General features: G+C 43.0%; 2 protein-coding genes across 7 annotated transcripts in view; one reads left to right on the forward strand and one right to left on the reverse strand.

Annotated features, from left to right (window-relative positions):
• Positions 1–1209: 1209 nt before the first annotated feature.
• DIMT1 (DIM1 rRNA methyltransferase and ribosome maturation factor) lies at positions 1210–13846 on the reverse strand. Of its 4 annotated transcripts, none has more exons than XM_045020854.1 (12): positions 13661–13846; positions 11799–11872; positions 11145–11231; positions 10578–10639; positions 10381–10474; positions 10234–10283; positions 9021–9144; positions 8805–8897; positions 7703–7767; positions 6916–6979; positions 3972–4078; positions 1210–1874 (listed from the first exon to the last, which is right to left on the reverse strand). In XM_045020854.1, exons 1-12 carry the CDS (start codon positions 13797–13799, stop codon positions 1832–1834), a joined length of 1002 nt encoding a protein of 333 aa, XP_044876789.1. In that variant the 5' UTR covers positions 13800–13846; the 3' UTR covers positions 1210–1831. The 4 variants fall into 4 exon arrangements, with proteins under 4 accessions (XP_044876789.1, XP_044876790.1, XP_044876791.1 ...); XM_045020855.1 differs by lacking the exon at positions 13661–13846 and adding an exon at positions 13270–13422 and having other exon boundaries at positions 1215–1874; XM_045020856.1 differs by lacking the exon at positions 13661–13846 and adding an exon at positions 13276–13420 and having other exon boundaries at positions 1215–1874.
• Positions 13445–15500, forward strand: part of IPO11 (importin 11) — a 233387-nt gene continuing 231331 nt past the window's right edge. The window contains exons 1-2 of one of the 3 annotated variants that reach the window (XM_045020850.1): positions 13445–13556; positions 14997–15134. The gene's annotated coding sequence lies outside the window, so the exon portion shown is untranslated. Of the gene's footprint in view, positions 13557–13710; positions 13977–14996; positions 15135–15500 lie in introns of those variants that run through there. The other 2 variants (XM_045020851.1, XM_045020849.1) reach the window with 2 other exon arrangements.

Consider the following 15500-nt stretch of genomic DNA (forward strand, 5'->3'; position numbering starts at 1 on the left):
GGGGCCCCTGAAATTGGTTTGCCCCAGGCCCCCTGAATTCTCTGGGCAGCCAACTCCTCATTGGCAGGGGGAAAAGGGTGTTATAGAATCTAGCTTTGCCTACCACTCCTCTAAGCATGGGCAATTAGCACAAGAGCATTTACTCTGTCTTTAGCTGCCACTTAATGGTGTGACCCTGTAGCCCATAACCTGTAATTCAAACTATGAGCAAAGACTCAGTTTTAGAACTAGGAAATGTTAATGAAACTTACAAAAGGTATTTTAATATTTAACAAAAATGGAATAATGCAGCTAGCATTGTAACTGAATATAGGCAGTAAACTTCTGTGTTAAGAATTTAAAGGGAGATATAAGGGGGGAAATTATGCAAGAAATAGCCTCTCCTGCTTGCCTGGAATAGTAACCTGGTAATATCTGATATATAGCACTCTTCAGTACTGTACAACTGCCTAGAATTTTGATATAAATATTTAAGTATATGGATCTCTTGAGACTAGATATACACAGGTTATAGTATTTAATGTATGCAGTTTTTAGTGAAAAGCCAGTGCCTTTACTGCATATCCTAGGGTTATTTGTGTAAGAAGGCGGTATGGACAGTGTGCTGGTGATCTCTGTTCCCAGGTCTGCCACTGACATTTAACCTGTGCTCCTCAGTTACAATCTGTGAAATAAGAGAATACTGCTTACCCAGCCCTATAAAGCACTTTGAGGTCTATAACAGATGGCGTACTTAAGTGTACAGTGTGGTTAAGGCAGTTTAAGAAAGTTTAAAGGCACCATACAATGTTTCAGTCAAACTGCATTGTTACTGAAGATTATGTGAAAATGGTAGTATATTCTTAGCTGCCTCTGAATGCAATTCAGGGTCTAGCAGTAACAGATGTAACTGCAGCTGAAAACAAGATTGGATATTTAAGAGGACTGTACCAGGCAAAAGAACTGTTCTGTCTTTTTGAAGCCTACCATTCTCTTGCTCTTAAGTTGCACAGACAACGTGCCCAAGAGTGTTAACGGCTTCTACATCTAGAACAGCGGTCAGTAACCTTTCAGAAGTGGTGTGCTGAGTCTTCATTTATTCACTCTACTTTAAGGTTTCGTGTGCCAGTAATACATTAACGTTTTTAGAAAGTCTCTTTCCATAAGTCTATAATATAACTGAACGATTGTTGTATGTAAAGTAAATAAGATTTTTAAAATGTTTAAGCAGCTTCATTGAGTACCATTGACAATCAGCTTGCATGCCGCAGGTTGCCTACCCCGATCTAGAATGTATACTGTGGTGATCTGCTCATTCTAGCAGCAATTTCTCCAACAGTCCAGGGCCTGTGGTAGCTATCAGAAAGGAACGGTTAAAGAGATACATGCTTCATTTTTTTTTTAAAGTTAAAGTTAATTTATTCTAAACTCCCATAAATTGGCATTATGCCACCAGTCTACAAATAGTTCTGTGGTGGCCAAACAAACAGAGGTTTGAGTTCCATTCTGAATGTTGTAATGGTAGGAGAAGGTGCAAAGTCAGGGAGGGAAGGGTTTAATTTGGGGCTTTTGGAGCCACTTCATATCATGGGGTACATTTAAAAGGTGCTCTATTGGGGGGGAAAAAAGGCACATAGCTTTAGTCTTGACAGTTACAATTTTAAAATGTTACAGCACTTTTACAGTTATTGTCCTCAAATAAGTACTTCTGAGCAGTTATTGCAAAATAGTCATATATACTTTGTCTGCTGGTGATTGCTCTCAACATGAGTTCTTCCTCCTACGAACACCTTTGTTGATGTCACATTTCAGGTTCTCCCCAGAGAATGTAAAATGTTCCCTGTTCAGCCATTTATGAAAAGTGGATGCCTTCTGAATTGAAGCCATGCAGCACTCTGAAAAATTAAAATGGTCAATGTATATCAATTTGTACTTCACACAGTAACACTTACTACCTTGATGAAGGGAGTGTGTATTTGAAGTAAGAAGAGAGAAAAGTCTTAATACTGCTTTCTGTTCCAGTCCTTACAGCAAGGAGCTGTTAATAGGTTTGGGGTAAGGACTAGTAGTGAGCACTCAGCTTTGGAAGTTCAGGACAGATGTAATTTGAGAGCAACCCTGTCTACCAGTCAGTTTAACCTTCACTATTCAAACAACAGCACTTGATTTAGATGGTCACAGCAGCAAGACATGTTGAGTCACTTATGCCAAGAAGTTGGGATTAGTTATAGCATAAACTACCCTTTTGGGTGTAGCTCCTCTCCACCTGAGTCAATACCTGACTACCTGGACACATTTCCTAAACAATGAATAGATACCAGTATAGAAAGGAAAACAAGTGAGTACTTCCTTGTACTTAAGTGTTCTAGGCCATTTCTTTAACAGACTGTGTTACATTTGAGTAAACACTGTGCCTCAAATATTCTGAAGCTACACCGTAAAAGGGGATTTCTACTGCTTAATTTTATGACAAGCAACAAGAGAACACATGGTCATTAATATAAGAGCTGCAGTTTAAGAATTCTGTCATGTGTCTAGAAACTCAAAAGGAGGCTGAGGGAGAGATGTATAAGACTCAGGAAAGATGAAAATTAGAGGTAACTTGTCCTACTCTTATAATGCAAGTTATGGAATGAGATTTAGGTACTCCAGAATGCTGTAAACAGCAGTTTAAGCCATATACTGTTTCTTCATACCAAGGGATCAGGATCTTCATCTGTGGTGATAAACTATGTCTCTCAGCCTTATGTAATCCAACTGTCAAGCTCCTTTTCAACACAAATTTGATTAAATGTACGTTGCTTTGTTGCCCTCAGCCTGTGTGTGGCATCATGTGTAATAATGAGTTTAAGGATTTATAAATAAGACCCCTCACAAAAAACTGAGATAATTGGAGTCTAGGGCAGCGGTTCTCAACCAGGGATCTGTGGCCCAAGGGGCTGCGAGCTCTTGCAGGGGGTCCAGAGCCCCATGGCTGAAACCCAATGCCCCCAGCGCTATAGCTTGTGCCACCCCCCACAAGCCGGGAGCAGTGCAGGGCTGAAGCCAACAGCAACCCCCTCCAGCTGGGAGCAGCATGAGGCTGAAGCCCACAAACTCCCCCCCCCCGCCCCCGGAGCAGCGGGGCGGGGAGGAGCTGAAGCTGCAGTAGGAGCCCCCCAATCCATACGCAGCCCCTGCTTGCACTCCCCTGCCTGCACACAACCCCTAGCTACTGCCTCCCTGCACCCTGAGCTACCCCCTTGCCCCCACACAGCCCCAGCTACCCCTCGCTCCCTGCACCTTGAGTGGTTTTCAGACTTTTTGAACTAGGTCCCCCCTTTGAATTAGTCTTTGGTTGCGTCCTCCCACAGCCCATACAGGCTGGGGTGGAGGTGGCACTCACTCTGACCCCACCCTGTGCGGAGCTGGCTTGAGCCCCACCAGATCTTGCCTCCCCCCCACCCCCCAGTGGTAAAACTATGCCCAAGAGTCCTTCCCCCTCCCCCCCCCCCACCCACGGCCTGGAGCCCTGTGTTCCCTTCCCTCCCATTTCCCCCATAGGCCCTGGTGTGTTTATAGCATGTTGAGGGAGGTACTCGAAGAAAAAGGTTGAGAACCCCTGGTCTAGGGTAAGTTTTCAACTAAATACAGCACAAATTTCAATTCCTACTAGTTTAGAACTTTTTACAACAGACTCAGTCTTGTGTTCAAAATCCCCATTGTTTTCATATATATTCATTATTGGACCCAATATCATCCTAGACTACTAGCGTTAAAGAGTGTACTAAGGTAGTTTTCCCTATATTTACAGTAATGTCCTCATTGGATCTATAACATGTCAATAGTTCGACATCGCATATCAAAAGAGGGTAATGTTTGGGATATCACTTTTTCCTGAATCCAACCCGATGCAAATCTGTTAGTTTTATATGAGAGATGTGCCTGCATTCTTAGAACAGAGTACAGTTAGTGTTTCAAGTATGAAGGGAATTCAGAGAGTATAAGTTTACCTAATGAAGTCATCTATATCCATTGAGCGAGCCCGTTTTTCTGAGAAACCTGTATTTTTTAGAACCATCTGTATTTTCTCTGCAATTTTGAAGTTTTCTGGTATTTCCTGTCAATGTAAGTTGCAATACAGATTAATGTTGAAGAAATAACTTATGATTTTTAAAAGCTTGTTCATTCCACAAGTCTTCAGGTACCCAAGCACCATGCCCAAGCTTTGCTATACATCAAAGTGACTGACCATTCCAGATGAAAAATGCTTTAAAGGATGATAATTCAGGTTTCTGTTTTCTAGTCAAGGTATACACAGACTGTCCAACAAGCCTGGGTTTTGCAGGACTGTCCCACTTTGATACACAAACCCCCAGCTGAAGCAGCGCCTGCCCCATGTGCCTGGCTGGACTAGGCTCCCTGCTCCAGGCATTGTGACCGGGCCCCTGCTGTCCATGTTTGCAACACTACTTAGGTTTGGCCTGGCCCCCAGCAGGCGTGGGGGTGGCAAATTTGAGTGAGTGGCCTTGCCACTTGGTGCACAGGATTGCAACACCACTCACTCAGATTTGGCCCAGGTGGGCTAAACCTGAGCAGTGTTGCAACCCATGTGCCAAGGTCCAAGTCACAGTACAGGCCAGACAGCCCTGCAGAACAGGAGCTGCCACTGCAGAGCAACCTGCTTTGCACTCATCCTGCAATTCCCCTCCTGCCCCGCGCAGGGGACAGGATCCGCCCCGTTCCCCCCAACCTGTCCTCTCAGTCCCTGGAGGCAGTATCCAACCTACTTTAGCTACTTTGAATGTTGGGAGGTATGTATATACCTGAGAAAGAAGCAGGAACCATGCCTACCTCTACATTCATTCAGCACCTAGATCAGAGGTTCTTGTGCTACTAGAATATAAATCTATATTTATATTTTTTTTGCTTGCATCTTTGGCTATGTCTACGCTTAGCGTGCAGAGTACAAGCACTACACATGCAGCTACAAGCAACAGCGAAAGGCAAGCTGCATCCACACTTATCACTACAGGGTGTAGCAGAAAAAGACTTCAGCAGTGGAGAGGCAGCAGGGAACTCCTAGGGCCTTTTCCTGGTGTCTGTACCCACTGGAACCTTTCACTGTGGTGGGGAAAGGCGCTGGCAGTGGGACACTACAACACCAAAAATAACAGTGTCGATGTGGGAGGCACTGCTTGGGCACGTAGAACGCGCGGGTAGGGCACTCTAGTCGCCTAAGTCGTGCCTCACCAGCTACACTGCTATTTATACCTGTGCTGGCCAGGCGTGCACTGTCTGTACTCTACGTGCTACTTTAAGTGAAGATATAACTTTTCTGTGCCAAGCATGCAGGTGTTGATTAGGTAGCCTGGACCTGATTTTAAGCGTCCAAAAGGGAAAACCCCACCCATCGAACACTACGCTAGTTCTAGTTTTATTACTACTTAAACCTGCTGGAAACTCATCTCAACCCATTTTAAAGTTGAGCACATCCACACTGAATTTAGCAAAAGATGCTGGCTCCTGTATGTTTGCGCTGATACCTCAAACCCCAAGGTGGATATGCTACTATACATTTAAATTATTATAGACAAAGTATATTAGCCACCAGTGACAGTAAAACCTGGAAATTCAGCTTGATTTACCCTCAGCTGTACCAAAAAAAATGCTAAATATTAGCTTAAAAACAACTATCCCTACCCCAAACAACTGAGGTCCAGTGCAATTTTAAACAAACACCTTATTTATCTGGTTCTTTAAAATACAGAATCTTGCACTGTTTAGTGCAATAGACAGACTAAAAACGTGGAGCGAAGAGGTTCAAATACAAAAGAATGAGTTTAAATGTTTGCAGAATTCAAAACACAAAATACTGTGTGGCCCAGCTTAACTTCATACCCTCCCTTAAAACAATATTAAACTACTGAAATATTAAGCAATTACATTGAAGACATTTAAAATTATGGATATTATATTGATCCTGATACAGTCATCTTGCCAACCAGACAAACACTGAATCTTAGGTTAGGTCAATTAATCATTGTCAGACACAAGCCCCCTGAAATTATACACCTCTTCTTCTTGCCCTCAGGAAGAAGAAAATCAGGATAAAAACAATGAGTGGATAAATGTTTTAGATAATGTAGTTATTTTTCTAGAATACTTAGGTTCTACAGCTACCTAATTAAAAAGCTGTTGATTTTATATCAATGGTTGGCTCTATATGCACAATGAGAAGATTATAAAGTATTAAGAGAAATTTATTTTTGAATAATGTATATCCCCAGAGCAAACTGGAAGTTTTGATGCAGCACCATGCAAGTTAGAAAGACTAAAGAACTGGACAGCATAGTGAATGCCACATTAGCCAGTGGAACTACTGTATATTTTGAATAAAAAAGCACTTTAGATGTTAAGCACAATTCTATACATAACAGATTGCTGTAGCTGAAGTTATCCCGACTCACCGTTCTCTAAGGATCAGGAATAGATCTTATTAAAAGAACTAAATAATTTTTTTTTAAAATGGATCAATGTATGCCTGGTTTCTAGATTTCTGTAAGCAACTTCGAACTCACTGCGGATGAGTCACTAGAAATATTTTCAAATAGATGCCGTGTCAATGGTTTTATACTATGCCAAATTCTGAGCTGCCCTTAGGTGGGGAGGAGAGTAAATTACACCCCTAGAGACATCAGTGGAATCTCAATATATCCTTTGTTTCTAAATTCTCATGTAAACCTTCATTATAGTTTAGAGGATCTTAGAATTCTCTTTATTTTAGATATTCTGTTATTCTAAAGGTACTCTTAGGTAATGTTTGTTCTGATAGGTTTTAACTTCTGGATGAAAGTTTTTTGGTACCATCTTGCTTCTTTTGAATTTTACATCGCATATTTAGCTTACCTTGTATGTTACACTTAACACATTAAAAAGGAAAACCATTATACTTACAATATTATGTATAGAACAGTGAATTCGATAATTCTGATCCAGCAGCTGCTGCACCGCACTTGATCTGAAAGTGAGTCAATACAGTGAGTCAACCATTGATATAGAAGTCTAACTATATCTGCAGTGAAACGTGTTTTTAAAAAAAGACAAGTTGTGACTTGAGTGGCTGTTCAGAGGTTTTTATAATAAAGATGAAGCACCTGTACTGAACACATTGGATGATCTCTTAAGGCAGCTGCCTGCCTATTTGGCATGTAAAGGTTTCACTGTATAAGATTTCCATGATCACAGTGTAAACCAGGGGTAGGCAACCTATGGCACGCGTGCTGAAGGCGGCAGGCAATTTGATTTTCAGTGACACTCGCACTGCCCGGGTCCTGGCCACCAGTCTGGGAGGCTCTGCATTTTACATTTAATTTTAAATAAAGCTTCTAAAACATTAAAAAAACCTTATTTACTTTACACACAACAATAGTTTAGTTATATATTATAGACTTATAGAAAGAGACCTTCTACAAATGTTAAAATGTGTTACTGGCACCCGAAACCTTAAATTAGAGTGAATAAATGAAGACTCGGCACACCACTTCTGAAAGGTTGCCGACCCCTGGTGTAAACTGTCTAGCCTTGCACTATGGGGATGCCTGAATGGTCTTACTAATATGGTTGTTGAAGCAAGGCTTGCTACAGAACTAGATTGGAGGATTGCTAGGCATTTTTGTAGGCAAAACAAGCAATTAGATAAACTCTTAAACTTTGAAAAAAACCTCTAATAGAAATAACTTACTTAAATGCTGCAGAGAGTGTCTTGTTTTTCCTGACAAAGGCTATCCTTACTAGACCATCCCATTCCTGAAACACAAAATGCACAACATTTGTCTGAAGCAATACACAACTGTTAATAACCAGGCCAGACTATCTACTATTAATTTCATGACAGAACAAAGACAAAGAGGTAAATCTTAGTAATAGCACAACACGGCTCAGTCCTATACAATATAGTACAAATTGACAAGCTAAATACTTCACTGGCAAAGGTAGGCAGGCATTACTGAACTGCTAACTGGACAATCACCCAGATATCTAGAAGTCATATGGATGAAGAACATCTGGCTGAACCTGGGCAAAACTGGGATGATGATATGTAAAAAAGGGAAACACCTTAGTAACTGTCTACAGTAATATTGCCCTGGAGTGTTGATCTTCAGCAAGAGTGCATAGTCTCTGAGTCCTAAAGGACTCTTCTTTGCTCTTGATCAACTAAATACTGCCAACAGCCATAAATGTCTTTTAAGCACTTTGAGGTCTATAGATGGAAAGTGCTACAAAAGAGCTAGGTATTATCACCACCAGTTGCTGGCAGGAGCTTTTACCTTTCAGTCCGAGACAAACCTAACCACAGCGATCCTGGCCTGTGTCTCTTCCAGGGAAGGAAAAGGGGTTTTGAGGAAAGTTGAGTTTGAACTGCTGTTGGGGCATCCAGATAATGTTGGAAAAATACTTAGATGAGAGTCTGATCAAGAAGGGGAGAGGTACAATGGAAAGTCAATGATTGTCTAGTGCAATGATTTTCAACCTGTGGTCTGCAGGCCCGAGGGTCTGCAGATTATGTCTAAGATTTCCAAAGGGGTCCATACCTCCATTTGAAATTTTTTAGGAGTCTGCAAATGAAAAAAAGGTTGAAAACCACTGGTCTAGTCTATTGATATGATGGAGTTAGACCTATATAAACTGTTTTTAAAAACAACCCTTTAACACTGCTAATGTAGGTTACATGAGCTGTATTGTGTTGCTTTTACACCATTTGAAAGAGCATACAGAATGAAACATCGAACAGTACTATTATTCAGTTATTTTATTGGATATGGTCTGCAGTATTTGAATCTTACCTGAAAATTAATAGGTGGTGGAGGGTTCTTTGGCTCTATTCTGACAACGCTGGATTCAACTTTGGGTGGAGGCCTGAAATTATTCCTTCCAACCTGTTAATCATTAAAAATTAGGTAACTCTCTCAAATAGCAGGAAGCAAATATTCACATTCTTCAGAAAGCCTCCTCACTCTGACATACATTCCTACATTAGTTATAGATGTAGTTTCACTTACTTTCATTAGATGATCCACACGGGCTAATAACTGAGTGTTAATTGAGAGTCTGCAGTATAGTTTATTCCCTGGCTTAGCAACCAAACGAAGAGCAAATTCTCTCTGAAACATAAGTATTGCACACCTGAGACGTAAAGAAATGAAAACATGAGTGCTATATCACAAATAGTTTATTCATAGATGCTCTATTACTTGTAGATTATTGGCTTTTTATTTTAAAGGCAAACAGAGATGTGTCATACACTCATATTAGAGAGCCTCGGCCCTGATGTAAGTCAGGCACAACTATAGCAAACCCACTATAGCACCTGCTTACCCTTGGTCTGAACCTGGCTATTTGTACCTAGTGGTTAGAAGGAAAGTAGGAGAATTTAGTCTGTCTTACATGTATGACCTATGTGAAATAATTCCACCTGCTTATACCTCTCATTCTGGACCTCTGAAAGCCAGGTTTCCTCTCAAATGAACCTTCCCGAGTAAAATTGTTAAAATAGTAAATTAACAGCCTCCACTGATTTTAATTGTTTTTTGGTATTTCACTAAGTTAAAAAAGTGCTTATCACCAACCTTGCATTGTTCATGACAAGTTTGCAGACTGCTAAAAGGCATACTGGTACTTAATGTCACTAATTAGTATTGCAGCAATGAGCCTGAATCTGCAGAACTGCCAATTAGAATAAAAGTAAGCTATTTGCATTTCAAAACTGATCTAATTTTAGAAAAAGAAATAGTAAAAGTAGATACCTCCACTAGTCCTTCATTTCCAGTCAATGGCATCAGCAATAGCAGTACTCCAGTTCAAGTTAAACTATCAGCAAGAGCACTTAAGCAAGTTACGCAACCATATATTAAACATACACAGTTGCTTTGATCTCCCTGGAGACACCCCACCACCCTCCAGTCCAAATCTGCTCTATTTCTCCATAACTTTTTAGACACTCTGCTTAGGCCTGGGGTTGTCCTTTCTAGAATAAGCAGGAGCAAACTCCTATTTACTTTAGTGGGAGCTGCACTTGGTTATGCCAAGTCTCAAAGTCTTCCTAGGTGTTTAACACTTTGGCACTGGCAATGGCCATTGGGAGTACTATGCTGAGGAGAGTTCTTGACTAGTGGTTTGCAGGGCTGGTATCTTTAACAATAATCCCAAATCAGATGTTTTGTAAAATTAGCCTTTGTTTTGTATTAGATAATCCAGAGAGTCTTGTCTATATACCTGAAAAAGGGTCTATGCAGCAACAGCTTGAAAACAAAAGGTGAAGAAATCTAGGGAAAGAGTGACACTGTTAGTATTTCCTCTCTAAGCAAGTACCATCAAAAATTCATGTAAACTGTTATTTCACTGCAATTGCTTTGCCCCTACCTGATAAGGCAAGTTAGCTACACATGTATCAAAGAATGGTAAGTCAGTTTTCAACACATCTCCAACCTTTATTTCCAGTTTGTTTGCCAGGCATCTAGGGATGGAAAAAACACACCGTTATTATCTTAGAAACACACATTTCTAAAGAGGTCAGGCCCCTAAAATGCAGTGGAGCTATTTCCAGTGTCAGTACTTACGTGCCCTGGACTCTCTTCTGAAGTTCACCCACAAGTCGTGGGTCAAGTTCACAAGCAATTACCTGAAAACAAAAGAGTTATATTTGCAACTTTAACCAAATCAGAACTATGAATAGACTTCTTGCTATTATCTCAGAGTAAGAATAGCTTTTGTTACAGACATTTTTAAAAAGCTTACATTAGGATAGGCACATTTTCTATCACAAAAGTATCAGACTATATTAAAATTTCAGAAGGACAACAAGGCCATTGAAGAGAACTACACATGTAAAGCACAACTCTTTACCTGTTGGTAAAGATCCAACACAAATGTTAATGCAGTAGATGGATTAAAATTACATTGAGTATCTGATTGTCAAATATTTTTAGCTTCACTTTAAATGCACCATTCTTACTCTATCAGTGGAGTTGTACAGAGAGAAGGACATGAACACCCAGAAAGGAATAGATACATTATTTTCCCCTCCTTTTGAATAGAGCAGTTGGACACTTTTTCATTTGTTCATCTACTAAGTAGCAGTTTGTTCAGTGAAAAATCAAGATGAATTTTCCCTAACTCATTCTTACCTTTTTTACTTTCTCTAGCATTTTTACTGTCAGGTTACCAGTTCCAGGTCCTACTTCAAGAACAACATCCGTGGGCCGTAAGGCAGCCTAAGATCAAATGAGGAAACCAATAACAATAAAATAATAATAATAATTAAAAAAACAATATTGCAAAGTAATTTTAACTAGGTATTCTATGTGCAGACATTAATGAAGCTGACCCTGTATATGGTTAATAGAGTTGGAGAATTTGTTTTCAAGGCAAAAGCAAAGTTGCCCAACATTTCACTTTCAATTGCATGCAACCTTTTGAAAATGTAGCCATTAGGTAATCATATCTGTGTGTGGACACAAAACCCTCCGTGTAACTTTGGCTCCACTTAAGACAATGGGAGCTTTGCCACTGACTTCACCTGGATTTTACCCATGGCCATTCTGAAGGAAGAGAGAAAGCACTTGTTAATTCAAGATGTACAGTTGGTGAAAGATTTTCTATTTCTCATACCTTTCAAAAGGCCAGGAAGGGATTAAGCACCTCAGACTTACACAGTATCCAACTTTAAGTAGTGCTGTAAATTGTTTACAAGCATTTGCCTTAAAAGATTTTGAGACAGAACATTTGAATGAAACTCTTATGACAGCTATTTTAATTAGTTAGGTCCAGTTATTACCAACCTTCTCTATAATGTTGTTAACAATGAGGGGATTTTTCAGGATGTGCTGGCCAATTCCAGTATTGAACATGATACCTAAAAAAGGTATAACCAAGCCAGTTATATCACTATCATTAAAAATATCACAGTTCTTTTGGTACAGCAAACTAGATTTTATACTTCTAAAGCAGTGAAAAATAGCTCATGCCCTGTGTGACACCGTTAGGTTGACCTAACCCTCACTATAGATGCACCTAGGATGAGAGAAAGTTGCTACCTCTTAAAGAGGTGGATTACCCACACTGACTGAAAAACCTCTTCCCACTGTCTAGGTGTGCTACAGCTGCAATGCCGCAATTGTGCCTCTGTAGTGTAAACATAAGAACGGCCATACTGGGTCCAGCCCACGGTCCATCAAGCCCAGTACTCTATCTCCTGACAGTGGCGAATTCCAGGTGTCATATTCTAAGACATTAAGTATAACCACCACTGCCTCTCTCCTTCCATTGATCTGTGTGTAGTACACACAGATGTGGAGTATACAAAGCACTTGTGATTGTAAAGGCTGGCACTTAGGAGTAGTGACATTCCAGAAGCAGGGGAGCCCACAGTATCAACCACTGCAGCTGGAAATACCATTATTAGTGATATTGGGAACAACAAATGTAAAACAATAAGAAAATTATTGGTGACACTATACTCAGGTTAAAGCAATAAATTACACATCAACACTACTGCTAGGATCCTAAAACCACAATTACTTTTTTCACTATTGCATTTAGATAGAGCTCTTTTAGGATAGGGATCTTGGCTTTTTACACAGCTGCATATTAGTAATAAAACGGGAGTGACAACAGCAGGCTCGCCAGTATACAAGCACAAGCCAGGAGCTCTAATGAACTAGGAAACTTGGCGTAAATTAAACGCAAACATCGCAGCCCTAGCACATGCAATACCCGTACCGAAGCTCAGTGCTTGGAGTGGAGGCCATCATCCAAAGGGCTTGCAGAAGAAGCATGTTCTAAGGCGATCTTAACACAAGCAGAGCCTGCACTAGCCCGGCCAGGGCTCCTAGCAGAGCCCGCGGCTTCATCAGCTTTCACTAGGGATACCGAGGAGGGCAGACTGCAGCCGCCAGACCGCTCGAGGCTCCCGCCGGGCTTTGCCTCCCCGCGCACAGCTCCATCCCGCAGGCCGCAGCCGAGATGGGAAGGCTACGGCAGCGCCTCCAAGAGACCGGCTCTCCAGCGCTCCTGGGGGCCGCCGGGACCCTCCCTACCAGCGACTCCGATGGCGGCGGGGCTGCTGAGAGCGTCACAGGGAGCGAGTGACGGCCCCACACCGTCTCCGCCCGCGGCGCCTAGGCTCCTTTGCGCCCACCCGTCGGGGCTCCCCTCTCCCCCAGCGGCACCCAGCGCTGCCTGTGGGGCGGAGAGCAGCGGCACACACCAGCCCTGGGCCAGCTCCCTCTCCCGCCGGGCCCGCGCACTCACCCGGGCCCGGGCCCTGGCCCCCACGGCGCTGCTGCCGGCACCGCTTCTCCGCCTTGACTTTCGGCATGGCGGCGCCCGGCGAGCCCCCTCAGACAGGCGCACCGCACAACACAGGAGGAGGAAGCCGGGATAGGACTGTCGCGTTTGGATGACGCAAGTAGTACGCGCCGGGGGAGGGGGGGCGCGTGTCTGCTCTAGCTGGAGCCGATTGCCGAATGGTCCCGGCTCGTGGCGCGAGCTTCGGAAGAGGTGGGGGTCGCGTCACGTGCAGCGGCTCTGACCCAACGGTGAGCCCGGGCCCCGGGCGCTGAGGGGTGGCTGGTCGGGCCCCGGGGGCTGGCAGAGTCTGGCCGGGCTGGGGACTGTGCGTGGCGGGGGCGGCGGGACTCACCTGTGCCAGCAGCCGGACCGGGGGAGCGAACGCCCCAGCCGCCGCCGCCGCCCGTGCAGCCGGGCCGGCAGGGCCCCAGCACCGCGCCGTGCGGGAGAGGCGGCCTCGGGACACTTGGACCAGGGACCCCAATGTGCATCCTGGGAAAAGTCCCGAGAGATCGCTAAAGTCCACATCGAGGGGCTCGCCCTCCTGCCCAGCAGTACAGCGAGTTTATCCCCCGTGGAAGCACGTAGGATAAAGGATCCTACTCGCACCTCGGCAGGGATAATTAGCGGAACGGGGGCGGGAGGGTGAGAGGAGGATGCTAGAGGCGGTGAGGTCCAAGACTTGGATGTGTTAATTGTGGGGCCCTTAAAGGGAGCACAACCTTTAAAAAAATGGATGTGGTGATTAGTGGGGAGCTAGTGCAAGGATTCCAAGGGCATGTTTGAGATGGTCGTGTCAGACCAGGGACGTGCCTTCCCTTGCTGTGTTTTGTATGGAGAGGAGATGTGAGTGCTGCGTAGGGCAGAGGAAAGGTGGCAACAATCAAAATGGGGGCGAATCGGGGTGTGGAGGAAGGTTTCAGCTCTTAGAACAGAGAGGATCAGATTTGTTCTCTATGTTGTGGAAGAAAAAATAAGAATTGTTTGTAACATAGGTTGATGGGGAGAAGCAAGGAGAAAGGTGAAAGAAACTTCCCCTTTGTGCAGGTTATTCCATAATTATCCATTACATGGTTTTTTGCACCTTTCTCTGAAGTAGCTGGTACTGTTCAGGGTCAGAGACAAGATACGGGACCACTCTGAAACAGTATGCCATTTGCTGTTCTAGGTTCAGAGAAGACTTCTCAGGATTATTCTTAGTCTTTGTCTATACTGGCACTTGGTCCAAAAAACTTTTGTCTTTCATGAATGTTACCCCCCACCCCCGAACGACAAAAGTTTTACCGACAAAAAACGCTGGTGTGAACAGCTGTGAACACGGCCACTGCCGCTCGTGCGTGTGTGGGTGTGTGGAAGTTTTTTGTTGGTAAGCGAGCTCTCTCCTGTCGATAAATAGCAGCTACACTGTGTACCTTTTAGCGGCGCAGCTGTAGCGGCACAGCCGTGTCCCTAAAAGCCTCGTAGTGTAGCCATAGCCTTAGCTAGTCTTGTATTGTACAGATGTATCAAAGTATTTCCGTTTGATGTGGAGGAGAAAGTGGGCGATTATCCATTTCTCCAACCCCACAGTTTTCTTCTGGCTTCCTTGCTTCTTGTTGGGGAAACTGGAAGGACTGAGGTATTAGCTCCATATTTCTTCACAGGCTGTGCTTTTCTCACTTTAGATTATTTCCCTCTTCCTCCAAAAGATTCCTCCTTCCTCCAGAATTAGCCTTCCAGTTAGAGAATTGCCATCTCTTCTTAGAGGTCTTTGAAAAAGCCGGATTTGGGACCCATTCACAACACCATTTTTCACCAGAACTGGAGAAAGGACTGTCACAGTAGTGGTGAGTTACTCTTCCCTCTTCTAATCTTATTAGAAAATAACCTTAGTACATGTGGTATGTAATAATCCCACCTTTTCCATGGTATGTATTGGATGGTATCTTGGCTTCTCTGAAAATTAAGAGACTGACAGCCATATTGCTTTTGCAAGCCTTTGGATCAAATGATCATTATGGGTATATGTTAGCCCTCATCTCCAAATGACACTGAAGTCTGCTACAGCATAAACCATGACAGTCATTATAAGAAAGGGTTATTTCATATGGGTAATTACTATAATCCCCAGATCCTTTTCTGCAGTATTAGTTCCTAACTAGTTATTTCCCATTTTGTATTTGTGCATTATTTGATTTTCCCCTTCATAAGAG

This window comes from Mauremys mutica, chromosome 6 (assembly GCF_020497125.1).
Source record: "Mauremys mutica isolate MM-2020 ecotype Southern chromosome 6, ASM2049712v1, whole genome shotgun sequence".
NCBI classification, from domain to species: Eukaryota; Metazoa; Chordata; order Testudines; family Geoemydidae; genus Mauremys; species Mauremys mutica.

Coding starts and splice junctions, on each gene's coding strand:
- DIMT1 (XM_045020854.1), bottom strand. CDS start 13,799: ATGCACATTGGGGTCCCTGGTCCAAGTGTCCCGAGGCCGCCTCTCCCG. Junction 8,898..9,020: donor GTGTGGATCATCTAATGAAA/GTAAGTGAAACT, acceptor AATGATTAACAG/GTTGGAAGGAATAATTTCAG. Junction 7,768..8,804: donor CACCACCTATTAATTTTCAG/GTAAGATTCAAA, acceptor TTTGTGTTTCAG/GAATGGGATGGTCTAGTAAG.